Source organism: Panthera uncia, assembly GCF_023721935.1.
Source record: "Panthera uncia isolate 11264 chromosome C1 unlocalized genomic scaffold, Puncia_PCG_1.0 HiC_scaffold_3, whole genome shotgun sequence".
Classification (NCBI taxonomy): Eukaryota; Metazoa; Chordata; class Mammalia; order Carnivora; family Felidae; genus Panthera; species Panthera uncia.
Window position 1 is genome coordinate 107,592,968 of NW_026057584.1, and position 27,171 is coordinate 107,620,138.

Here is a 27,171-nt window from a genome sequence, read left to right on the forward strand (position 1 = left end):
GGGCCTGAAAACCTCCTGATAGAATGCTCCAGACCCTAGGAAAGGAGCCATTGAGCACCTCAGCTAATGCTCCAGCAAAAGACTAAGGAGCAAGGCCCTGGGCGAGCCCTGGCAAGTGGTGAGAGTGAGCAGGAGGGAAGAAGGAGGTAAGGAACTTCTAAGGGGTGCCTGAAATACAAGAAAGTGGGAGACAGGAGGGACTGTACCAAGAGCTGCATTTGTCCTCAGCCGTCCTGAGAGGTGCCTTAGTGGAGTGCACAGGCACACGCACACCCAGGCCAGCTTCCAGAAGCCTCTCTGAAATTGCTAGTTGCGTCTGCTGGGTCTGAAGGTTTTTCTGCTGGATTGTGCTGGGCCCTACAGGGACTGAGTGTGAGTGCGGGGTGGCAGCGGGAGGGCAGGCCCCATGCACCTGCAGTTCCCAGGGCACTAGGACCCCGGAGGAGCAGCTCAGAGCAGAAGGATGTGGATCAGCCCCACACCTGCAGCTCTGGGTCCACAGAAGCCCTGGGGGCAGCCACCCAGCAGAGAGCACAGAGCAGCAACCTTCTCCCCTGGGGTGGAGGGTCTGGCCTGGAAGGGGGTAGAGAAGACGACCCTGAAGGGGTGTGGACAAGGGTTGTCTGCCCTGCTGCTCCTGGGGTCCAGGCTGCCACCTTGCTAGGGAAGGACGTCGCTGCGCCCTGTTCAGCCTCATCCAGTCTTTCCTGGCAGAATGAGAGCACAGCCCAGAATACAGGCTCCTTCTCCCTGAAATCAGAGAACTGAAGAGACAGCTCAGGCTCAGACAGCTCAGGTTAGAGCCCAGGATCCCACCACCTCAGGTTCTCCCAAGCACACCCCCACCACCCATGTGCAAGGTGCAAATTCATACAACTCCCTGCACCCCCGGAGGTCCAGTTCATAAGACCAGGAAAGATGTTGAGAGGCTATTTACACCTGCTTTATATTTGCATGCTTTTCTGTTGAGTCTGATGAGCAGTCCAGACAGCAGTTCAGTTAAGTGACCAAAGCCACTTGAACACGGACACAGGAGCTCATCCTGTGTGCCTCCTCTCCTCAGATAATATGATCCCAGTGCGAGAATCCAGTTTCTTTCTTTTTTTCTTTTTTTTAAGTTTATTTCTGAGACAGAGAGAGACAGAGCATGAGTCGAGGGAGGGGGATAAGAGAGGGAGACACAGAATCCAAATCAGGCTCCAGGCTCTGAGCTGTCAGCACAGAGCCCCAGGCAGGGCTCAAACTCATAGACTGCGAGATCATGATCTGAGCCGAAGCCAGATGCTCAACTGACTGAGCCACCCAGGCGCCCCCGAGAATCCAGTTTCTACTGGAGTGACTGACTTCTCACTTGCTCCACCCGAGGGCCTGCTGGAAGTCGGGCCACCTGGGCTGTACCTGGGCTGTACTCGGGGTGGCTGGCACACACCAAAGCCATTCACATTTCCTACCTCACTCTGTCCTCACCCAACCTGGAACAGCGGAGCGGGGAGGGCCAGAGAGGCTGTTGGCATTTACCGAGCTCTCTGTATGCCAGGGTGCCAGGGCGGACCATCCACGTGCCCACCGGGAAGGACAGTGCTGTTACACACTGCTCAGAAGAGAAGCCCGGGGTCCCCATACAAGTTGGTATCCTGAGTGTTCCTGGAAAAGATATAAAGTCTGTCCCAAGGGCGCACGGATAGCACAGGGCACAGCCAGCACTGTGATTCAGGTGTTACCTGATCCGCTAACCTCCTCCCTGGCCAGGCTCATGGGCGGGCAGGCAGTGTGCCGTCCTTATGACACCATGCACTTTATGTGCTACAGTTTCAAAGGGATAAATGCTTCATGCTTAAGCACTGTCTGCTCCCCCAACACACACACACACACACACACACACACACACACACACACACACAAGTCCAGGAGACCTGAAAGGCAGCACACACACCAGTACTGAGCTCAGGTCTCTGTGAGCTTGAGACCCGGTGTGCAGGAGGGTCCCCACTCACTCCAGCATGGGGAAGCCTGTGGTGCCTTGTCCTGAGTCCCCCTCCACCTGCACTTGACTGCATCTGAGTGCGAGCACATTATATTTCTTCCAGGGGCCTTTTTCTCTCCCCTTCACTCGCATGGCATGGAGGAGAATGGGGCCTCCACCCAGGCCTGCCTCAGATAGGACTCTGGGCGGGAAGAAAGCAGAGTTGAGCCTCTTATCAGGCAGCTGCAGCGAGATGAGATCCGGTGCCCCGCCTGGCAGGCCTGGGGCTGATAAAGTGCATCTGGGCCCAGGCACTCACCAGCTGCTCTCTCAGACCTGTCCCCAGGGCCTAACCACTCAGAAACAGGGCCAGTGAGACCCAGGAAGCTTCTTTCCGTTCTTCCCCAAAGCAGACTTCTGGTGGCCACAGGCAACAGGACCCGATAGGAAGCAATTGGGGGCAAAGGTTTGGCAAGGAGGGTCGATGGAGAAGGGGATGCTGGAGAGTTCTTGGGGACTTGGACATGGCAGCGGGAGTAGACACCTCTCCTGGACATACTCAGAGGACTTCTGTGGTTTGAGCCCCCTCAGGACCCCCTGGGAGGCACACAAGGGTTCCCATTTCTTTAATGTTTTGTTTATTTTTGAGAGAGAGAGAGAATGCGCAGGGGAGGGACAGAGAGGAGGACACAGGATCTGAAGCAGGCTCCATGCTGACAGCAGAGAGCCTGAGACGGGGCTCGAACTCACAAACCATGAGTTCATGACCTGAGCCAAAGTCGGACACTCAACCAACTGAGCCACCCAGGCGCTCTCTGTTCCCATTTTTTGGATCAGACACTGAACCTAGGAGAGGGAAGGTGTTCAGGTACTTCGTTGACTGTGGTGTGGTCAGGTTGAAAGCTGGTTGGCTGACCCCAAAACCTCAGGTAGCCTCCCTCTTTCCTGGGAGCTCTGGTTTGAAGGAGATCAAAGACTCATCCCACCACCCCTCACACACACACACACACACGCGCACACACACACACACACACACGTGCGCACGCACACACATACACACACCTTCTGGATGACAGCCAATTTTACCTTCAAAATTAACTACTTTTCCTTTAGACTGTTAAACTTCTCATTGTTGGGATAGGGCAGACTGGGTTAGCAGACTGTGATGTTCACCAAATTGTCTCTCTGGCCTTAGTTGTCCTGTCTGTAAAATGGGCTGGTCACCCCTGCCTCACAGAGCCGCTGTGTCCAGTGCCCTGCCAGGAGCACACAGGCTCCAGAGATGAAGGGCATATTGTGTCACTGGCTGCCAGGGTCCCATCCCCAGACTCAACACTACACTGGGAGACAGGGCCAGGGGCTTTCAGGGGTGGACAGCAGTAGACCTTTGGGCTTTGAATCCTGGTTCTGACTTCGGCAACTGAAAATGTCTCTGAGCCTCAGTCTTTTCATATATAAAGCAGGGATGGAATATAAAAATATATATTTTGGGGGCACCTGGGTGGTTCAGCCGGTTAAGAGTCCAACTTTGGCTCATGGTTTTCATGGTTTCGTGATTTCATGGTTCAAGAGTTCGAGCCCCACATCAGGCTCTGTGCTGACAGCTCAGAGTCTGGAGCCTGCTTCAGATTCTGTGTCTCCCTCTCTCTGCCCCTCCCCCTCCTCCCTCTCTCAAAACTAAACATTAAAAAATGCTTTAATAATAAAAACATTAAAAATTAAAAAATATATTTCATATGTAAAGCAGGTTGTTTGGGGGAGTTCAGCTAATGAGAGGTGCTCATGATTTATGTCTGTCCCATTACACAGTATTTTGAATGAGAGAAGCATCATGAGTGGCTGGAGGTACAGTTGAATTCCCAGCATGGAACAGACCATACAAAGCAGTGGCATGGGCCCGGCTGACTTCTAGCTGCCCTTTGCCCCAGGCTCTGATGCACACGGATACAAACAGAGTCTGAAGGACCCTCCAAGACAAGGCAGACACAGCGGCCTCTGTGCAGGCGGGTCAGGCAGGGCCTCCTGGCACCCTGGCCCAGTGACTAGAGGCTTCCCTGGAGGGGGCGGCCACCCAGAGGGGGCGGGCAGAATGAGAGCCTTCAGACCACCTGCCAGGACGGTTCATCACAGCAGACCTGATAGGAAAAGTGCATCTCCTGACTCAAATCCCCAAATTGGGACCATACAGGTGGTATGCCCTGACATGGAGACTGAGCTCAAGGCCTGGGATTATAGCTGGACTGTGGAGAAATGAGCAAGTTTCAGACCCCAAGGCTGACAAAGCCTGACGAGCTAGAGAAAGGGCAGATCAAGGGCAAGGGCAGAAGGACTGACAGCATAAGGGAGGAACAAGGCGGGGACTCCTCTGATCTCTACCCTGGAACGAGCCAAACCATCACCAGACATCACTAGTGCTGAAGGATTAGTGTATGTAAAAAGTTCTCGGGGCGCCTGGGTGGCTCAGTCGGTTAAGCGTCTGACTTTGGCTCAGGTCATGATCTCACGGCTATGAGTTCGAGCCCCGCGTCGGGCTCTGTGCTGACAGCTCAGAGCCTGGAGCCTGTTTCGGATTCTGTGTCTCCCTCTCTCTCTGCCCCTCCCCTGCTTGTGCTCTGTCTCTCTCTGTCTCAAAAATAAATAAAAACATTAAAAAAAAATTTAAAAAAAAAAAGTTCTCTGCACTGTGGGGCGCCTGGGTAGTTAAGCGTCCCACTCTTGATTTCAGCTCAGGTCATGATCCGAGGGTGGTGGGATTGAGCTCACGGGATCTTGGTTGGGATTCTGTCTCTCCATCTCTCTCTGCCCCTCCCATGCTCGTTCTCTCCCTCTCTTTCTCTCTCTCTCTCTCTCAAAATAAATTAAAAAAAAAACATTTTAAGAAAGTTCTCTACAGTGTGGAAAGATAGATGCAAGAGATGGTTTTACCACCTGGTACCTAGTAGGTGCTCAGTTAAGTTGGTTTAGCACACTCCTGCTTCCATTGCCTGCTGCATTTCGATGTGGTCTGCTGAAAGGAGCTTGCTCTCAGTAAGCTTTTGATGACCACCTACTTACGATGTGCAAGCCACCTTGCAAAATGCCAGGATACCGAGATGAAGTGGCATGGCCCTTCCTGCACCCCCAGAGTTATTTTGACATGCTTTGCGAGTCTGTCTGTAGTAACAGGAGGTCACTTCCACTGGGAGGTCAGGACAGACATCCTCCTTGATGGGTAGACATCCATTCACCAGGTAAGCTGGGTGGAGTGGACATTTCAGGCAGAGGGAACAGCATGAGCCAAAGTCTGGAGGTGTGGAATAGAATTAGAATCCGTGTTATGTACAGTAGGCTCACCTGGGACAAGTAGGAGGGATGTGAGCGTGTGAGATAATAATGTAGGAATTCAGACTGGCTTGTGCCTGTTGTTTTGGGCTCAGGCCCAGGAGATCCCAGGGCTCTCCTCTGGGTGTATCCACCGTAGGAGACCCCCAGTCTACCTGGTAAGCTGACAAAGAACTAAACAGTCTGTGGAGCTGGCGTGCAATATTTGGGCCATACTTATTATACTAAAAAAATTGTTGCTTATCTAAAATTCAAATTTAACTGGTGCCCTGTATTTTGTCTGGCAACCCTAGGAGGGTGGGACCTGGACAAGAGAGTTTTTTAAAGGGTGTTGTGTGGTTCTAATGTGCAGCCAGAGTTTAGAACCAACACACACTCAGTGCCCCAACTCCCAGGCCAGGTTGCCTGGGTGCAAAACCTTCTATGTGGATGGAGCCATCGTAATCTTCAAAAGCATCCTCATTTCAAGCAGTGTCGAGATCCCCTTGTCATTCATTCTTCCCATCCATACATGGATGCTTCGCACAATAGTCAAAAACGTACTTTTTATGTAAATTTGAAAATCCGAAACACAGCCTAATATTTAATACTTTAAATGGTATATTTATTTGATAATAAGTTATGTTATGTAACTACAATATAATTATTGTGTGATTATGGAAGTTAGTCATTAAATGGATATATTTTAATACAAAATAATAAATCATTGTTCATAACCCTCCAACCTCTTCAATTACACTGTCTCCTTCATTTAACTTCTAATCATACTCCTGTCAGAATCTCAAACTCTCCAACCCTCAAGACTCCTAGCCTTGTCGACTGGGCCTTGCTAGCCCCTCATTTCACCTCCGTACCTCTCCGCTCATGTCCACTTCTCTCAGCCTTGTTGGTCTCTCATTGTGTCATGCTGATTCTTTCTTTTCTTCCAACTGCTCTTCTAAACTTGGAAGAGAGAATGCTCTCCCTCTCTCCATCCCTGTACTACTTCAGGATTTCTAGAGAATCCCTTTTTTTCATAATCTCTCATTTGCTCATGGCCTACAGTAGTAAACACAGCTTCTTTAGCCTGATATTTAGGACTCTCTACTTCCCATAATGAGTTGAATAATGAATAATGAAGTTTATTAACAATACTAAATGTGGTAGTGATGGTGGAAGAAGTAATAAGACACGGAAAAGGAAGAGAGGAAAATAAACCCAAGATATATACTGGATTTAGCCATTCATCTCTCTCCTTCCTTCCTAAACCATAGCTTTTATATTTCCCCCTCAAAAGTTAAAAATAGATATTTGGAAGGCACAGAATTACAATTTGACAATTTGCATTGGTTTACATATGAAACCATCACTGCTAAAAAAAAACGATAAAATTATTTGAAATCTGCGCTTGGACCATCTGGCATATCTGGGAGCCCTAATCCTAACCACTCAAACAGATCCAAGTCTATAAGTGGCTGATGTCTCTTTTGGTAACTCCATTTTCACTCTGTTACTTGGTTTGCTTAAGAAAGTAGTACATCAGTTTGACGGAATAGTAAATTGTGTCTGTACCTACCCTTTTCCCCTAAGGTTACATGTTAGATTTCAACCCCACATTTTGAAATGCTAAAAACCTTGATAAGGAAAGATGCACAAAGTCTGCTTTCCATCTCAGCTGTATTAAAACATCGAATTCACCAGTCCTGTTGGTCATGCGATGTAACCAGTTGTTGGACTTTAACCACACCACCTGCAAAATTCCGAAGTGAAACAAAGTCTAACTTTGTTGGCTTTCTTGATTGGTCTCCAGGGCATTTATCACTTTCTGTGAAAGAAACATTTAATTTAGATGGCAGTTGATTTGTGTCATGGGATTTCAACTGACGGGAGGAAGAATTATGTATGTGTTTATAGCTTCTTTGCTTTTAAAAGATTAATGTTGGAGAAATATAAATCACAAGACCTTAACGGGGGGCTGGGAAGATAGAACAGGAGTGTGCCCGCATGATGGATTGAGACATATTATAAAGTGTCTCCATCAGTCAGAAACACAGTGGGAGGATGGGGTGGTGGGGTGGTGGGGAGTGTGCAGTGAAGAGAAATGTTTTTTCCTCCCCAAGCACAAAAACAGTGCAGTGGCCTGACTGGGGGCAGTCAGCCTCCTGGCTCTGGTGCTGGATACAAAATGAGGTGAATTGGTGCCTTCCTAAAGTTCCTTTCCTGCCCTGATACCCAGAGGACAAAGGAGGAGTAAAAGCAAAGTGGGAAGCATTGGGAAGCCCAATTATCCCAGGAGATAAGCAAGCACTCCCTGCCCCCCAAGTCACAGGAACTGGGCCCCTCTGCTTCCCCACAGGGGCCCTGCATCCAGGGGCCATGTGGGCCTGTACACACATGCAGGAACCATGCTCAAATAAATGGGGATTATGAGAAGAGCTTGCATGTGTTGGAGACCGCCTCTCTTGGAGCCATGCAGGTGCATCGTTCTGTTCTGGCAAGTGAGCTGAGGGTTAGAGAGGGTCACATGCCAGTGGGACTCAGAAGCCAGGACCCACAGCTCTGGCATCACTACCCACATGACAGTGCCCCCGTCAAGGGCTGTAAGATGGTTTCTATAGATGGCGTATTGATATGCATTTGCCCTTTTCTTCATTACCACCCCAGGATTACGCTTCCTATATATATATGTCAAAATGCACCTTCCCTTTCAAACACTGGTCCAACCTAAAAAACAAACCACAGAAGTATCACTCACAATACTAGCTAACAGGTATCGTGTGGCAAATCATACCTCGCATCGACATGCATCATCTCATGCCATCCTCACAGCTGCCCTCCGAGGCAGGTTCTCTTATGGTCCCATTGCATATGGAAGAACAGTGAGTATCAGCACACCTCCATCCAGTGTGGAAAGAAAGCAGCATCCCTCAGTGTGGGTGCCCTCACTGGCTTAGGAGGAGGAGAAATATTCCAGGGAATGGGGGAGGAACTACTCATGCCTCCTACTCCTATGGCTTGCCTTCTTTCCAAAATCCTTACCACATCTCTACCCTTCTGGTCCATAACCTGGAGGTCCAGCTGTCTCTGGATCACTTTGGCTTCCCTTAGCACATCCTGGGGGGAAGTGACCTTGTCTGGCTTTAAAATGTGGGTACTTTGACAGGCTCTACCTGAGGCTTTGAACCAAGATCCCCAGGCAACAGGAATCCCCCCAGCTCCCATTCCCCTCTCCACCCTGCTCCCCTCCTGCCACTCCTGCCTGTCAAACCTGGGGAGGGAAGGAGAAAAACATTCTCCACATCCTGTTCACCAACTGATGAGCCTTCTGGAAAGCCAATAACAAAGCACGGCTAACTAAATCATCATTATTTACACATGCAGCCTGATCGAGGACATTTAGTCATGTAATTAGGTACCTAATTATGCTGAAAATGCAATTATATGATTTTTTAAGTGAATTAAGTCCTCCAGAGAAGTGGGAAGGATTAGCACACGTGATCCAGCTGGAGTGCAGGGAGCATGGAGGGCATGTCAGCGCGACCCTGAGCTGCACAGCGACCCAGTGATCTGTACCTAAGTCACATGCATGAGCACATGCACGTACATGCACACACACACGCACGCACGCACACACATGCACACGCACAGTATGGTGGCTTCACTTTTGTGCCCATAGGACTCTACATTGGCCTGCTGCATACCGGGGACTTAATAAATGACATCCATTAATATCACTGAAAGCTTGGTATGCATCTGTGGAGGGACTGTTTAATGGCTGACTTGGAGACTCTTAGGGAGGTTGTTTATTTAACATGTGAGAGGCAGGTGTGCAGAAAAATGATAAAAGAGTCAGCTGGGACACGTCAGAGGATATTTTATGCAACATCAGTTATTCATTCACGTAGCATTGTGTCAGATGTGGAGGTATATAAAATACAGTCCTTGCCCTCTAGTAGTTAAAAGTCAGTGCAGAGACAGACAACTGCAAAGCATTTTAATGGCGATTTGAACGAGTTGTTCAGCAAACTGCAGCCTTCAGGCTAAACCCAGCCTGTGGCCTGCTTTGGTAGAGTCAACCAGCTAAGGATGTTTTTTACATTTTTAAAGTATTAAAAAAAAGCATACAAACCAACCAACCAATAAAATAAAGAAGAATATGTAATAGAGACCATATGTGGTCTGTAAAGCCTAAAATATTTATGAGGAAGTTTGCAGCCTTCTGCAGGGGTAGAGGAAAGGAGCGCACAAGCCATTTGCAGAAGTCAGGGAAGGCTTCCCGGAGGTGACATGGTCTAAACTTGATGGCAGAGAGGAGTCTGCAAAGGCCCGCAATCACTGTGGCATAGTGCAGCACCTTGGCCTCCCAGAGCCTCCTGCCAGCTAGGCGGCCAGCAGCACGTGAGAAAAAAGAAGAGGCAAATTTAGAAGACTTGCCCCTGAAATAAGAGCTGTAGGCACCCAGAGGTTCTGAAATGTCAGGCAGTGGAACTTGGACTGGATCTTCAGCAGAAGGAGCATGAGGCATCCGGCCAGACACAGCTGGCCTGCCCCCAATGCCAGTCAGAGGGGAGGGACAGACGACTCAGCTTCTTAGGCCCCTTGTGGCCCAGATGCCACTGATTTAGCCCTTGAATCATCCGAGGGCCCCTTCTGGGGGTGGAATGACAGGGAAGAGAAGAGCGGCTGAGTGGAAGAGACAGGCACACACAGATAACTCTGTGTGAGGGTCCCCGGCCTTCTCCCTGTGGCTCAGTGCTCCCCCCACAGGGCCCCGGACTGGACTGCATCACCAAGCTCCACCTTTCAACCTCTTTGAGCACAGCCTCACCTCCTCCCCCAGGGGAGGAAGCCTGGCTCCCCGAGGACACTGCATTTCTGTCCCACACTCTTGTGCGCTGGGTGCAGGATAGAGACAGAGGCCTTTCCCAGGCACTGTTACCCTTCCTTCCCAAGTGCTCCTTCCTTCCACGAAGCACACCTCCTGTCCTCCTGGGTGAGACGGGCACCTCTGCCGTCCCTCGCACACATCTTCACCACCATCCTTAGAGCCGTGTGCACACACAGGTGACTTACTTCAACTCCTGCCTCTGGCACCCTGCTCCTGCACTCCCTCGTTGCCATGGGGGCAGTGCAAGGGACCCCAGTCTCCATTTTGGCCACCCCGCCCCCCAACGGCCCACAGCACTGCTAGCTTGTGCTGCTGTCCGTTCCACGTCTCCCCTCCCTCAGTTCCTCAGCCCAGGAACACCTCCCCTCTGCGGCCTGGCTGCCTCCCTTCCTTCCTCACCTCCTCCCTCTCACAGCTCAGATTCCATAGCCCACCATTGTGGTCCCTTGTTGTATGTCCTCAACTCCTGCCAGCACCACCTAGAAGGTATATTCAAGCCCACCACCTCTCACCTTTTCTGCTGGAGTCCAAGCCACCATCCTCTCTACCCTGGGTTTTACCACAGCCACCCCCCCCCCCGCCCCACGTGGGTCCCTTCCCCTGCATAGTATAATTCTACCAACATGTCGGTCAGTTTGTGTCCCTCTTCTGCTCAGAATCCTCCCATGGCTCCCGTCTACCTCAGGGTGAGAGCTGACGCCCACACAGTGCTCTAAAGGCCCTATGTGGTCTGGCCTCCATTCATGCTCTGACTGTCTTCTACAACTCACTTCACTACGGCCACCCTTCTGGCTGTTCCTGAAATATGCAGAGCTGTTCCCACCTCCGTGCCTTTGCACTTGCTGCACCTCTGTGTGCAACACTGTTCCCCAGATACCCACATCTTCCCCCCATCACCTGGCTCAGGCCTTAGCCATATGCTGCCTTCTTCCTGACGCCCTCCCGGCCACATTTTTAAAATTGCAGCTCCCACCCAGAGCCCCATCCTTTTCTCTAGTTCATTTTTCCTCTTAGCACCATCTAGCACACTGCACACCTCATTATTTCTCCTTTGCATCATCTGTATCCCTTCCCTAGAATGTGCACTCCAGGAGGACAAGACCTCTGAGTTGGTTTTTCACTGCTGTAACCCAGCTGGATTTGGTTGCATACACTCTTAGCCTTTTTTATTCTCTCTGTCTTGGCTCAGTCTAAATTCATCCAGCTCCTCCCTCCTGCATGCCTGCACCCAAACATGGCCATGGCTGGAAACTCACACACACACTTGCATGCTCACACACATTCACACTGACCGGCCTCACCTCAGCGCCACAACCACAGCCCAAGTGCGCTGTCCAGCAAACCACCACCTTTCTCTGGCCAAGGCCTCCCCCTGCCTCCACTCTCTCCAAGCCTCCCACATTCTGTAGAAGGCTCTGTTTCAGTTGATGTCACCAGAAGACAAAGAAAAAGAAGCACTTGAAACACCAAAAGTATGTAGAAAAGGCCTTTTGCAGAGCTTTGCTGTGAAGGGAACAGGAAAGAGGCCAGGAGCAGGAGGGAGACAGGCCATGGTGGGGGGCAGGGGGGTCCCTTTCCTAAGTTCGGGAACAGACATGCTGCCAGAGGTGATCTGGTGGAGGGGGAAGATTCTGTGATACATGGGAGAGGGCAGGATCTTAGCAGAGTTTGGGCAAAGTGAGAGGAAATGGGGCTAGTATAGACATGGAGGCCTGGAGCACAGGAAGCTCTGGGCAGCAGCAGAGGGAAGGCTGGGATCTTCCTGACATGGTGCTCCCTGCTTTCCTCCTGGCCCTCTGCCTGCTTCCCCCCGGGATGCCCTATGCAAGACCCCCGGCTCCTTTTCTTGTCCCTTCCCATGGCTATCTGTGCCTTTGAGATGCTGGAGGTGCCAGCTGGGTCTCCAGCCCTCACCTGTCCCCTGAGCCCTAGACTCTGTGCCAGTGGCCTACCCTGCACCTGTGCTGCACATCTGACGGGATCCCTGGGCATAGTAGAGGTCACCCTACATCTTTGCTTGCCCTACAGCTAATTCAATAGCAACTCCTGTCAGCCTCAATTCCAGACATGTCCAAAATACCTCTGTTCCTCGTCACCAGTGCCACCACTGTGCAGGCCTAAGCACTTGCCTGGACCGTGGCCAGAGTGGCTCCCAGCACAACAGCCATGGAGATGCTTCTCAAATAGACACAACCCAAAAGGCTCCTATGATGGACCCTCCCTGGTCTCTCAGATGGAGGCCACACTTCTTTCTATGGTTGAATGCTGCACCTTCTAGCCCCACGGTCTCTGGCTCACCATGGAGCTCACCCAGCCTGCCTGCCCCAGCCTTCACACTGGCCCACGTCTTCCTGGAACACTCCTCTTTCAGACTCAGAATGAGCAGGCCTCTTTCTGTCCCTGCTTCACCCTGTATGAGTCAGGCTGCTTCCACAGAGTACTGGTAGACTTCAATGACAGACATTTACCCACGAGCAAGGCACTGACAGCACCTGCATCTGATGAGAGTCTGCTTCCTGGTCCATAGACGATTGTCTTCTCTGTGGGCCCTCACAGGGCAGAAGGGGTGAGGGAGCTCTTGGAGTCTTTCTCTAAAGGCACTAATCCGAGGGCTCCACCGCCCAAAGGCCCCATATCCTAATACCATCCAGTGAGGGCTTTCAACCTAGGAGTTTTGGGAGGACACAAACATTCATTCAGTCTCTACCACAGCCCAAAAACACCTCTTCTGAGAGGCCTCCCTGATCACTCCCTCTCTTCTCCTTTCTTTATGTCTTATAGCATCTATCACCACCTGGCCTAACAACATGGGTCCACATTTTTTATGAGCTGTTGACTGTTCCCTCCCCTAGAATAGAAGGCTCTGTACTGTGCACTGTTGGATCCTTGGGCTCCAAAACAGGAACACAGTAGCTTCTCAGAGACTTTTGTTAGACAGATGATTCTGGAAGGAGTTTTGGAATCAACAGACCTGGGTTTCAGTCCCACTCTTACCCATTATGTAACCTCGGGCAAGTGACCCAACCTCTCTGAGCCTCAGTTTCCTCAACTCTAAAGTGATAGGCATTATAACACCCTCCTCAATGACTTTGGTGAGAAATTGGAACAATACAGGCAATTATAAAGTGAGCCCACAAAATGATGGCAATGGCATCATTATCCATATCAGGAAAGGAGGGTTTCAAGTAGAAAAAGAGAGACTCGGGCAATCTGGATCAGTAGGCAATCGGGATCCCAGGGGAAGTAGAGGGTGTGGAGGCCAGAGGGGTGGTCCAGGCTTCAGGGCATGAAGGGGAGAGCAAACAGAGGCCAAATAGACCTCTGGAGGTCTGGGCAAGCCTGGAGAAGGTGACATCCTCTTCAGAAAAGCTTCAGATGTAGCCAGATGCCCTGGGTTGCTGTAGAGAGAAGCTTTATAACACCGACCTCTGTTGTGTCCTAAGCTGGAGACGTCAGGCGCTCCCTAGGTTCCCTTGCCTGAAATCAGGATTGGGGAGAGTCTCACTGGCCCACTTCCTTGGTGAGCACTGTCATTCTGAGCCTCACACCTCACTGAGAGGCACAACTGCTCCTTACAGAATTATCTTCCCCATACATGGCTCTCGCTCATCATCCATGCACTTGACCTTGGGCTGGGACAGTCACATAGCTGGGAAGCTGACAACCTGCCAACCAGTGCCAGAGCCTGTGCCTCAGAGAAGCAGCTGCATCAGCCAAAGGAGGGGCCAGACAAGGCTGCAGGTTCCGGAAGGCTGTGTGTGTGTGTGTGTGTGTGCGCGCGCGCGCGTGTGTGTACATGTGTGTCTGTGCCTGTGCACCTGCGTGTGTGATGTAATGCAGGAATTTCCATGAAGACTCAAAACTGAGGATGGGGAGCAGTAAGCACACTCACATGCCAAATGCGCACTAGGCATAGCCTGAGTGGAGTCCACACTGGTGCAAGCACGATTACCCACAAGCCATGCTCGCAGAGTGGATAGATAGCCACCCGGAGCATCCCTGAGGGCTGTTGCGGGAGAATCCCACATCATCCTCATCTGTCTGCATGGTGCTCAGCTTCTCTCTGCCTCGAGCCAAGTGAGGAGGGCCCAAGAGAGCCCCAGAGCAAGCAGGGCTGGTGCCACAGGGGAGCCAGCTCCCTGTCCGTCTGTCCATGCAGCATTGGAAGCAGCAGCACATCCTCGACACCCCCGCCTGTGCAGGACTAGGCCCAGAGGGGCTGGGTGTGAACCATCTTCAAAGCAGCCCACTCCCAAGAGCCCTGTCCAGGCCGCACAGGGGGTTGCTGAAGGGTCAGTCAGCTTGAGGCCCCCCAGGGTCAGGGGCAGTGCAGTGTGGACACACCTGCCTCAGTTCTCCCCAGAGGCTATCACTCTGTCCTCAGAAAGAGCCTGCCCAGCCTAGGGCTCCCCCCACCAAGACCAAGTAACCAGTGTCACCCATGAGGGTGAAAAATGGTTTCCCTTAGCCTCACATCCCTTTCCCACTGCAGCTCTGAGGGGCTGAGCCTAGAACTGGTGGGGAGAGAGGAATTAAGGAGAGCAGGCCAGGCCCCCTATCTCACTGTGGCATGAACACTTACCACAAGATCTACTCCCTTAACAAATGGTCCAGTGTACCATGCATTATAACTGACCATGGGCACAATGTCCGAGGACACATCTCTAGAGCATCCTGCCTTCCTGTTCCGAAACTGTGCTCACTGATCCGCAAGCCCCCATTTCCCCCCAGGCCCTGGCACCCGCCATTCCCTGCTTGGATTCTATGAATTGGACTCTTTCAGATTCCTCACATAAGTGGAATCATGTAGCATCTGTGTTTCTATGACTTGCTTATTTCACTTAGGAGCTTTAAAATAGATGTGAGACCCTAACTTTTGTTTCCGACTGGTTTTTTTCCCAGAAGGGACTGGAAAGTTATAGAATCTGCCCACAATGCAGTCCCAGGTTAAGAGCAGCCACATAGAGCCTGTTCTGACAACTCACAGGAAGGACATAAGCTGCGTCCCCATTGTAAGGCCCCATTCCTTTTCCTGCCTGCCTCTCCTGCACCACAGAACCCTCCTTCTCCCGAGGTCCCTCCTCAACTCAGGGCCTCCCTGCTGCAGCCATGACCTGGAGACCAGAATAAAAATTACATTGTGAATGAGTGGTTGCTTTGAATACCCATGTGCTTAACAGGACGAGAGAATGTGTAAACTTGCTAACAAAGCATTGCCGTAGCCCATATGTATCTCATTTTCTACCCAAAACAATGGGAAGTGGTGGCGACAGCCCCATGCCAGCTCATGAAACTCACCCGGACACATCAGGCCACAAGACAAACGCCAGATGGAGGGTTGTGTCCTGAGGCCAAGGAGCCACCCAGCTCAGGTGGAAAGAGGAGGAATCCAGGACTGAGTTGATAACCCCAAGAAGTTGTGGACACAGTGTAAGCGTTGTGGTCAAGGAGGCTGTAGAGTGATGGAAGAACAAGACAGTCATAGCCGGAATGAGCATTCAAGGTCATTTCCAACCCATAGCTACTGTGATCCCAGCAACTGATGAGTACATGCTCACTGCATGCCCACAATAGATGATTTTAACTCCTCCAACACCCTCCCCGCAGGCACTTTGAAAGACAAGACATTCTGTGACCTTGAGGCCCAGTCCTAACAATCCTGAGGTTCTAATGTTTGGTTTTCAGGGACTACAAAGATCTTTCCAGATTGAGCTCTCTGACACCCACACAGCTAAGTGCACCTCTCTGCAAGGCAAGCTAGAAGTCATTATTCCAGATGCTAAACTCTACTACTTCTTTATAAGTAGGAGAATAGACACAGCCTGCAAAAGTATAGGGGCAAAATCATTGATGGAAGATTCATTGTGCTTGAGAAAAAGAAACAAGAGATATGGATGAGTGTGAAGTGACTGACAATGGCCACAAGGATAAGAAAAAAGGAAGAGATGCAGGAAAGAGGAGGCCAAGAGGGGAAACTGAGTCTGTGCATTTCCATTATAAGGTCCCTTCCCCTGAGACTGAAATTAAAGGGACAACTGAGGCCTCCCTTCAGAGAATCCTGTCCAGAGGGCTCTAACCAGTTCAGGAGGTGAGAGGGACCCTTCCAGGGTCTTTAAGAAGATACTCAAATCTGAGGATCCTTGGGAGCCCAGCTGAGTAGGACACCCACAATGACTCAAGGAGCTCCAGAAAAGCAAAACCTGGGCTCGAGCAGCCACAGGTTGCTAAAATCCAGGCTCTGACCCATTTCCTGAGAGGGCCAGAGCTTGCTCCATTTCCATCTGCAGAAACAAGGGTGTCTGTGAGCACTTTGGGACTCGAGCCACATCTGGAACTCCCCCATCCACAACTGCAGCCCAGGGAAAAGGCAGGGTGAGCTATGGGTGTCGAATGCACTTGCACTTGTCCCCGGCATGCACCTCTTTATTGGAAGGGAAAGTGTCTACACGGAGCTGTCCCTGACCAGGTCAGGCATAAGGTATGTGAGAACAAGACTCAGATATTCGGGAAAGTGCAACCATAGTTGCACTGGGGTGGGGCGGGGGAGACCATAGCGGGAGATTCAGGGGGAACTTCATGGACTTTCCAGTCTGAGGCTTTGAAGACTCTGTGACGGGAGCCAGTTCTGAAGATCCACTCCCATTTCTTGTCCTGAAAAGTAACATGTTTGTTGGAGATGATTTGGAAAGTACAGAAACTACATGTTAGAAGAAAGCAACACCACCCCAACCCCCACCCACCACCCAAAAGCCACCACCTCAACATGCTATTTCCTTTTATTCTTTTATCCAAGAATTTTTTTTAATATTTAACAAAATTTATATTTACAGGGTCCTGGGTTTTTTTTTTTTTCCTTTAAATCACACTGTAAGCATTTCCTCCTGTCACTGAGAATTTCCACACATCACTTCAATAACTGCATACTATTCTATCACATAAGTGTATTGGAATTTACATAACCAATTCCCTAATGTGGAACATTTAGATGGTTCTCTCTCTTTTATTTTCCATTTTACACCAAGTTGCAGTATACATTTCTGAGCATGAATTTTTGTTTCCTTTTCAGGTTATGTCTCTAGGGCCCATTGCTAGAAATGAGGTTTTTGATGCTCAGGGTGACACATTTGCCAAATAGCATATGAGAGAATTAAAGGTGCCGTTTTTGGAAATCACACTTGGAGGCCATTTTGGCATTGCTGACAACAGTCAGAATGGTGACAATGGTATTAACAACAGTGAGAATCACACTGCTGCCCTGTGCTGGCCACTGCACTCTCCAGGATGGTCCCGTGTGGTCTAAGTGGGAGTTCAGTCATGCTGCGGGATGGCCCATTGCTCTGGACCTCACTCCCTCACCTGTTCACTCTCGCACCTGGCTGACTCAGCCAGTGTAGGCAGGCGGGCAGGCCCCCACCCCGAGCCCAGCAGGTGGAGGCTTCCTGCACCCTCACTCTCCCCCAGTCTGGACAGAGCTGGGGCTGGAAATAGGTGGATCTAGGGCCTTCTGTGCTCCAGTCACTTCTGCTGACTGGAGCTGGAAAGCCAAGCGAATGCTGATTGGGATACACTGTCCCCTCTTGACTCCCCAAAATGTCCCCAAGCACCCATTTCCTTTGCCACTCTGGTGCCCCAGACACCTTTCTTTGGAGAAGCGCTTCCCTGGTGTGTCATCAGAGCCCAGGGATACTGAAAGAAATCAGCAGAGGTTACTTTTCCTTTCAGGGGATAGCTGAGACTTTTGGAGTTTCCAAAGAACGAGGCAAAAGAGACTACAGTCTCCTGATCAGGCATTCATCGGAGGCCAGTGCACCTACCAGACGCTGGCACAGGGCCTTCTGTCCTGTCTCCCAGCTCCAGTCGCTGGGGCAGGCAAAGGAGCCAGTGCAGGGGACAAGTCCGCAGAGTAACCACTGTACCAGGTCTCAAACTACATCCACTGATCCTCAAAGAAAGCACACAAAGCTCAGAGTTGTGGCCTGGGCAGCTGTGACTGTGTCTTCTTGTCTTCATCACTAAGAAAGTACGACCCACCCCCCGTACTTTCATTTACTGGAGGCTGCTATCACCTCCTTGCAAATAAGAGCTGTGTGATAGCACTGGAACTGGGCACGTGACCTATAAGCCAGTCTCACCGTCATGAGCTCAGGGGTCCTCACAGGGCCAGCGGCATCAACAGCACATGGGAACATGTTGAGAAATGCAGATTCTGGGGCCCACACTAGGTGTCAAAATCTGGGGTGAGTGCAGGGATCTGTGGTGTCACAAAGCCCCCAGGAAATCGCGAGGCACACTCAGATTGAGACCCCACACCTTGCCGGCAACCCCCACTAACCCTATCAGGAGCAGGTTTCACTCCCTACTTTACAGAAATGGTAAGGAGGCTCCAAGAGGTGAGCTAACTTGCCTGACAAGTTCTGCCTCCCGCAAAAGCACAGGAAGAGGGCCCTGCATCTCACATATGATGACCAGGTACCACAGCAGTTATGCCCACACAGAAGTCCTGGCCACTCCACTGCGAAGTTCCCTTCTGTGCTCTTCTCTCACCACTGCACGCAGGTCCCCCTGCTGGCCTGTCCATCCCACCATCTGAGCAGGCCAGTCTTGGGGGGGGTCTCCTCCTCCAGGAAGCCCTTCCTTAAACTACCCTTTCTGAACTTACCCACAGATGCATTTCTCTCAGTCTATCACACAGCAAGCTCCCTAAAGGCAAGGGCCTGGACTCAAGTAGAGAGCTTGCTGCTGTAAAAGTAGGTGCTAGAGACATTTTGCTGAGGAAAGAAAGAACAAATAAAAGCATGAGCAAAATCAAAACCACTGTCACAGAATCTGGGAGTCCTGCAGCCCAGGGTCTGATGGGTGAGTGCCCTCTGTGACACCCCCAGGCATATCTTTATTGCTTGTTTTGACACCTTACGACAAAGACAGTGTCGGCAGTCCCTTTTCACATAAATATGTCACGTGTCCTCAACCAAGTCCTGAGCTCCCTGTGGGCATGTGCCATTGGGGCTGGGTGAATGCCACCTACACAGCCAACATGGCTGCCGTGCGAGAGACATGGACAATGTGTAATTGTTGCTTTGTCACACTTCCATCCTGAGACCAACTCTTCCCCAGTTGTAGCTTCAGTGTTACAGCCTTTCAGGCTGTGATAACAACAAACCATCCAAGAAAAGGAAATATGATTGACCTGTTTCTCACCAAAAAAAAAAGGCAGTTCATAAACTTCAGCCGTCAACTGCTTTCTGCTTGACTGGCATGAGGACTTGGAGGCATGAATCTAGTGCAGGAAGAAAAACCCCAGTGGGAGCCAAGGAGAACTTTCTGCAGCCACAAAGTTTCCTGTCCCTCCACCAGTCGCTGGCCTCATCCTGAACCCAAATCAGACTCACACAAAGTCACAGCCAGGGGAGAGCAGCTCTTCTAACCAGATCCATAGTTTCCTTGAAATAGAAGTCTGGGTGAGTGGCACGGAACTTGGCAAACCGTAGGCGGTGGTGTGGCAGCCTCTGCACTGCTGTCCTTGACACGGTTGTCATGGGAGGAACTCTCCAAGGACTCTATGACTTCCCCTTCATGGTTTTAAAGCTGAAACAATCTCCTCTTCCTGGAACATGTAGGCCGCCTAGTCTGAAGGCATTCTCCCCCTTGACACGAAGGAACTCACTCTCCCAGAGTCCTCTGCCCCAGTTGGGCAAGAGAAGCAGGGAGCAGGCATTTCCTCCATAACCTTGAGGCGCCAGGAAAACCATCCCAGGTGGGCGGGAGGTGGGAAGATAACACCTCTAGGGGAAGAAGATTGCCCTTGGCACAGCTTCATCAGAAAACACCAAAGAAGGGAGATTCTGGACCTGTGTCCCTGGGGCTGGCACCTGACCTCTGCTCTCTGTCAACATCTGGGAAGCACCCCCAGCCCCCAGCCCCCAGGGTCCAGCTGCGGCTAAAGTCCTGTGTCCTGTTGGCCGTGCCCAAGCTGCCAGCCAGAACCGGGAACATCACCTTCAGTGAGGGGCAGCACCTGTGTGCCCTGCTGCCTTTGACCAGAAGACAGGCGGCCGGCCACCCTGTGAACCGTATGGAGGGTCGACAGCCTTTGGCTGCAGCCAGATTGCAGACTGCACAGGAGAAAACCATTCCCAGCACTTCGGAGGGTGCACACTCTGGTTCTGGAGAATCCTCTGATTGAACACAGGCTCTGCCCTTGGTTGGCTGTGAGTTTCGCCCCATTATTTGACCTCTTTGGCACGCATGTCATTTTCTGTAACTTAGAGAAAGGGAAGGAAGTTCCCTTTTGCAGGCTTGCTGCAGGATGAAATGCGGGGACTTCCGTGGAGACCGTGCCCAGTGCCCAGTGCCTATGCCGGCCGAGTGGCCTTCCTCCTCCACACCCTCTCGAGGCTAAACCCCCAGGACACGTGGCCTCATCCCCATCATGAGGGAATGTTCCTCCCACTCACCACCCCACCCCTGCCCCCACAGGAGGGCAACTTCCCTGAACAGTTTAGGGCAGTAACAGCTCTTCCCTTTCCTCTCTCCGCAGAGACCCACCAGTTCAGCTCACAGGAAGCATCTGTTATCCCTGCACTTGGCTCATGGCCCAGGCCCTGGCCTTGTGGCGAGGACTCTGGCTGGCCACACTGGGGTTCAGAAGCCCGGAGCTGTCACACCCGTGGCCACCTTCCCACCTTGGCCCACGTCAGCTTTTGTCAGAGTGAAGCTGTGTTTTCTTCACCATCTGCCTGCTCAGAGTTGGGCTCCCTTGAGCCCAATGCTGCAGGACTAGGGATTTGTTTTTTTCCCTTTTATGGTGCTGTGGTCTAAGTCACGGCCTCCAAACAGTATGGTGAATGCATTTGGTGTGTGTGCCCAAATGAAACCAAAGCCCCACCAAACAGTATTTACCCTGGCTGAATGATAGAGCCTAATGCTTTCTGAGCTCTCCTCTCTCTCTCCCTCTCTCTCTCTTCCTCTCTCTCTCTCTCTCTCCCTCTCCCCTCTCTATTTCTCTCTCTCTAGTTAGGACCCACCAGTGGGTTGGGATTTACTGTTTGACAAACCCTGCCTTAAATAAGTTCTATGTCACAGTCGTATCTCCCAGAGAGAGACTCATTCTCTGTTTCCTGGAACTTCCTCTGTGCCGATGGGATCCCAGGAACACAGAGATACTCAGCACCTAGATGTTGATTTACTGTCCACCAGGCCCGTCCTAGGAATCCATGACCAGTGCCCATCCTCTGCATGGACTCCAAACATTTGCGAGTGGGTCACTTAGGTGATTGGCACTGAATTATGTGCAAACCAGAGTAGTAATGAGGATGAGATCAAAAGAGTGGAGACAGGATATGAGGACCATCTGGCTGCCACCTCTGTGACAGCAACCCATTGATGGCCTGGGTTGATTCAGCAAAACTGCGTGGCTAGGCAGGCATCCCGTTCCTCCCTCACTGCTCCCTGTGCATCCCTCTGAAAGCTGCACACTCTGTTGAAGACGATGACCTTCCCCGATAGAGGAGGACTGCTCTTCAGTCAAGGGCATATGAGTGGCTGCAGTGTCTTGCTAGAATCTCCAAACAAGGTCTCAAGGTCCATTTGTAGGAGAACATAGGCTCATCAAGCTTCCAAGAGCAGATACACCCAAATGAGGTGCTGCACATGGCAGTCTGCTTTTCTTTAAAAAAAAAAAATGATGACAACTTAGTAAATACCTATTCTGAGCTATGTGCCACGTAGGTCTTGTCTACACAACATACATAAAATATCATTATCATGCATATCTTTTCTAATCCCAACCACAGGGTGGGTATGGTTAATCTTGTTTTACATACACAGAAACTAAAGCCAGTCAATGTTAAATATTTTGCTGGATGCACTACTGTGAAACTGGTCGAGCCAAGACTTGAACCCAAAGCTTGTCTTCACAATGATGTGGACAGCTCAAAGGGCAGTTTGATTCTCAGTTCCTCCAAAGGGGCCAGGTTTCAAATAATATTCAACAACCGTTCTTGGGTGCCAGGTACACAGCCCGTTGCTGGGCATAGAACTGTGAGCAGGGCTAATGTGGTTCTGGGGTTTGTAGAGCTTTCTCTCTGGCGAGGGCATTGCAGTCTTGAAGGGAGCCAAGAAAGAAAACCACAGGGTACCTGGGATCTCTGTGAAAAGATTGAGGTCTCCAGTGCCTGTCCAATCTGAGGGCTACACAGTTACTTTTTTTCTGATCTCGGACCCCCACCTAGCCATAAATAACACCTACCTCTGCCATAAATGCACTCCCTAAGGCTTCCCATAAATCCCTCTGCCCCAAGTCCTGAACTCAGAATGATGCCATCTCCAATCACATACTCACCCTTCAACCCCAGCTGGGGGTGGGGGGCAGCTTTTATTCCAGGGTCCTTATCTGCTTGCACACTAGCCCATCAACTTCCTTGGGCAGGATGGAGCTGGTTCCAGCTACTCTTCCAAATATCCCTTATCATCACCACCGGCTACAGGGACCCAGGACAAGAGAGCATAGCCGATAAGCATTCTAACTCCATCTCCAGAGGCAAGAGATGAAAACGTAAGCTTCACAAGCCTCAGTGTCATGGATGGCGAACAGACATTTAGAGGGAAAGTGAGAGCTACAGAGAGGTGAGCATTGTTGTGGGTGCTGAGCTCTCTGCCTACAACACTTATGCTCCTGTCTGTGCAGCAAACTCCTATTCATCCTTCAAAGGCCAATCCTAACGACTTCCCTCGGGGAAGCCTTCTCATACACCAACAGTTCTCAGCACAGAGCATGCATCAGAACCACCTAGAGGCCTATCACCACAGATTGTGAGATCCGGGTCCTTGTTTCTGATACAGCAGGTCTGAGATGGGGCCCAACAATTTGCGTTTCTAGCAGGCTCGTAGGAAATGCTGTTGGTCCCAGGACCACGCTTTGAGGACCACTTCTCACACCATCTCCATCCTCCCAGACAGGCCTGAGCTTCCTCTGCTGTGCCAGTTCTGAGTTCTATAGCAGTTCTGGTCATGCTGAAGTGTCACCTCCCTGGGATCAATCACATTGTGCAAATTCAGTTCCACACACCCAGAGGGGTAGGGCATGGAGATGAGGCATGCCTGCCCACCTTGCTCCCGGGCACACATGAGCTCAGAGGGAGCCCTGTTGACCCCTCAGAGACCTTAGATCCCTCCTGTTCCCACCCCACTGGCCTGCAGGGAGAGCTTCCAGTGTTCCAGTATATAGGTTTGGGTGCAAGGTCCCTAAACACAAGCTAAGAAATTCACCCCAAGTGGTTCAAGCCAAATACCTCATCTAGCACTTAAGCAATACTGGGCAGTGCCAGGCAGGGTTCAGCACACTGACCCAGAGCAGCCTGGGCTTGACTTGGTTGACCTCTGACTCTCTTTCAGCTATAAGATCCAGGGAATACAGTAACACTTTTCTGGCACTCAGATTCCAAATCTGTAAGATGGGAATAATAGTAACTTCTACCAAATGGGATGGCCATGGGGGCCAAGCCCGGTAAATGCTGAGGATGGCACCTGTCACAGGCTAAGCCGTTGCTAGGTGTTTTTCAAAGAGGAAGAACCAGCAATCCCTTCTAACCCTGACTGGGTTGGACACACTGGCCTAAGAAATGCTGGTCTTCAACCTGGAAAATCCCAAGTGGCAATTCTAGGTATTTGAACTTCTATGGCCATCCGTGCCAACTTCAGGAGGGGGCCATTCTTTATTCTTCCTGAACTCTGAAGTTCTTGGTGATTGAATAAGGTCCGCAGTGCCAGCATCTGAATCCATTCACTCATATATGCCTGCATTTATGGATGCAGTCATGCATTCAGCAGATGGTTATTGAGGACCTACTATGTGCTACATGCTGAAATCCAGGCTGTTGTTGTCCACCCTGAATCTCAGAGTCAGATGCCACTTGCACTTCCTGCCCCTCCTGCCTCAGTTCTCAGTACTATGAAGCACTTAGAAGGCTGAACTGAGCTCTCCTCCTGCCTCCCCCTCCCTCCCCTGCCCTGACTCCTGCTGTGTGCTTGCTCTGTCTCTTTGCTGACTTGAGGGACCACTTTTACCCTCTTCACCACCTCCAAACTCTAGGCGGGCCCTCCTCCTCCTCTGCCTCCAGCCTGGAGCCTTCCCTTTACTCACCACACTCTCCTTTCTCGCACCACGGCCAGTCCCTTCTCAGAAAGAGGCATCTGGAAGCTGGGGAGAATGACCTCATCCCACTATAATTAAAGTGATTATCTGAGCGGAAAGGACTATTACGAAGTAGCCTTCTCTGCTTTAATATGCGTAGCCATTATAATGGGAACATGAGATTTCCATGTTAACACTGAGATTTCTGTGGTCTAATAAATCCTTCTCCTCACTCATCTCCCAGAGGAGAGAGGAGACACTCTGTGAAGCAGCTGGAGGTGATGTACAGCTTCCTATTCCAATTGAGATGCTAGCCCTGTGGCCAGACCAACCGGTCAGTAACTCTGAGAGTGCCCCAGTGCAGCCCTTCCCACAAGAGAGCCAATCGGAGACCACAGAGGGGACTCGGGGAGGAGCCACCAGACAGAAGCCCTCCTGGGAGGGCAGCTTCAACAGAGAAAGGAGAAAGTTGCCCTCCAGATGCAAGAGTGTGGGCTGACGGTCCTGCCAGTGTGACCTGGGCACGTTACTCCCTCACTCTCAGGGTCCCACCTGTGAAATAGGCTAGTAATACCATCCACCTCATGGGACTGCTGGGAAGACCACATGATATGATGGGTGAGAGGCAACTGAACCAACACCTGGCATGTTTGGACCCTCCACGTGTGGGGACACTTCACAAATGGTCTGTTTTTACCATTATTGTGAGAAAACTGAGGCCCAAAGGCAGATGCTGCTGGTACCGGGCACATGACTGCCTACCTTCATGCGCACTACTGAGCTAGCCTACCTAACGTGTCTACCGAGCACCTGCCCAATGCAAGGAGTCCGCCCCTCACCCCACTCAGAGACGCGGGAACCAGGTCAGCCTCCACTGTGGTTCCCACGTCCTCTCCAGGCTGGTCAGTGGCCAGGCAGAGCCAGAAGCCTGTCCACACACACACTGCCCTCTGTCCACTCGGCCCATTCACAGTGCTGTGCACCTGTGAGCGGGGGGGGGGGGTGTGCAGATGCGCTGCTGAGCATGGGAAGATTTCCTCTCCCCACTTAGGCTCTTCTCTTCTGTTCACAGAAATGGTCGACTCTGACCACATTTTCATGACGTTGGGTGTGAACATCGCCATCATTGCAGGTGAGCTGTCCTGGGCTTCCAAGCAGGAGAATCAGAGGGAGTGCCCAGGGGAGAATCCACCCAAGGCTTCAGAGCAAATGCCTGAATGAGGGTGAGGCTGCATAAGCCCATCTAAAACTCACTGGTGTCCCCTCACCCCATCACTCCCAGACCCTGACACTCAGAGACCCTGAGTGACCTGGCCCTTACTGCCCAGCCTCCAAGCTTCACCTCCCAACCGCTCCTGAGTCCAAACAGAAATGAGGGGCTGACTGCTGTTGACACTCCACACCTTTACTGGGTGTCCTGCAGAACCCCCTCCCTCTCCAGTCCTCTGCTTGGCTGCCCCTGCTCCTCTGGCAAACCCATGCAGCCTTCACCTCCAGAGAGCGTGCCAGAGCTAAGGTAGGGTGATGAACAGTGAGCCACACTCCCCCCAACCTGTCCCAAGTGCTTCCCATGGCCCTGTCTTGTTCCTCCTAACAGTGCACAAGGGGGGGCGGCCACCAGGGCCCAGCCTTCGGGGCACTTTCCTAGATTTAGTACCAAGTCTCACGCCCTGGGGGACTTCTCAGTTGAGATCGTTCTGGATTTAAAACTGCAAGTCCTGAGGCCATAAACCTCTCAGTTTTAGGTAAACTCATGTAGTTGATTCTGCAGGGTATGCACAGAAGTCTGTCTTCCTCAGTAGACTGAGTGACCCTGAGCAAGGGTCAGTGCTGGAATCCTATCCCAGCCTCAGTCTGCACGAGTCTGAGTGGAAGGAGGGGGAAAGAGGAAGGGAGATCAGAGTAACTCAGATGGGTGCGGATAAGGGTGAGCACATGCCAGGCAGGAAGGAGAAGGGCAGGAATGAGCCAGCCTGTCTGGGGTTGGTGCTGACTGTAGCAGTGTCTGTCCTGGCACAAGCCCTATGAGTCCTGACTCCAGTCCCAGGCGCCTGCCCCAGACAGAGCCATGCATTTGTTCCCTCTGCAGGCGTGATCACCGCGATAGCCATCATCCTGATCTGCCTGCTTGTCATCACTCTACGCTACTTGTACGGGCACAAGGGCACCTACCACACCAATGAGGCCAAGGGCACGGAGTTTGCTGAAAGTGCAGACGCAGCCCTGCAGGATGACCTCTCCGTCCAGGACGCAGGTGGGGACAGCAGCAGAAAGGAGTACTTTATCTGAGGGGCACCGGGTCCCCTCTCCCCCAATGCCTTCTTCACAAGAAAAGATACACCCCACAGCCCACTCTGCTATCTGGACCACCAGGCAGACCATGAGAGCACCCATCTCATCCCAAGATATGCACCTGACCTGAGAACTCTGGGTGCCGGCCTGGGAACAGGAAAGAAAGAAGGAGAAACTGAGCCAGGAGAAGCCTGTCCCAGACACCCAGGGATGCAGTGGTCACCCAGGAGGCCCACCTTTGCTCTGCCAGAGGGAGAAAATCTAGGTCCTCCTGGTCAGTGTGGTTTGTCATCAGCATGGTGTGAAAGTCCTTGCTGGGTGGGTGGGCCTGAGGGCTGGGGAAGCAAGGAAGTGAGTCATCTGTAAGCTGACTGGGGATAATGGCATCAAATGTCAGTCCTTGACATTTGGGGGGAACAGCAGGTGCCAGCACTAAAAGGCACCTTTGTCTCCCATCGATCCAGTTCTAAATGATTGGAAATAAATTTGAAATGTAACCAAGCATTCAGAGTCAAACAGCATTACTGTAATTGTCTGGGGAAAGATAACCACCACCCAGGCCTTGCTTTTCACCAGTGTGACATTGTGTTCTCCACT

General features: G+C 51.3%; 1 protein-coding gene across 2 annotated transcripts in view; it reads left to right on the top strand.

The window, feature by feature from the left end:
* GYPC (glycophorin C (Gerbich blood group)) overlaps nt 1-26,801 on the top strand; it is a 42,357-nt gene extending 15,556 nt beyond the window's left edge. Inside the window, exons 1-3 of one of the 2 annotated variants that reach the window (XM_049615755.1) lie at nt 22,530-22,775; nt 25,355-25,414; nt 26,372-26,801. In XM_049615755.1, coding sequence (XP_049471712.1) covers nt 25,357-25,414; nt 26,372-26,571 — 258 coding nt within the window. In that variant the 5' untranslated portion in view covers nt 22,530-22,775; nt 25,355-25,356 and the 3' untranslated portion in view covers nt 26,572-26,801. Of the gene's footprint in view, nt 1-22,529; nt 22,776-25,354; nt 25,415-26,371 lie in introns of those variants that run through there. The other variant, XM_049615754.1, reaches the window with a different exon arrangement.
* The last annotated feature ends 370 nt before the right edge of the window (nt 26,802-27,171 follow it).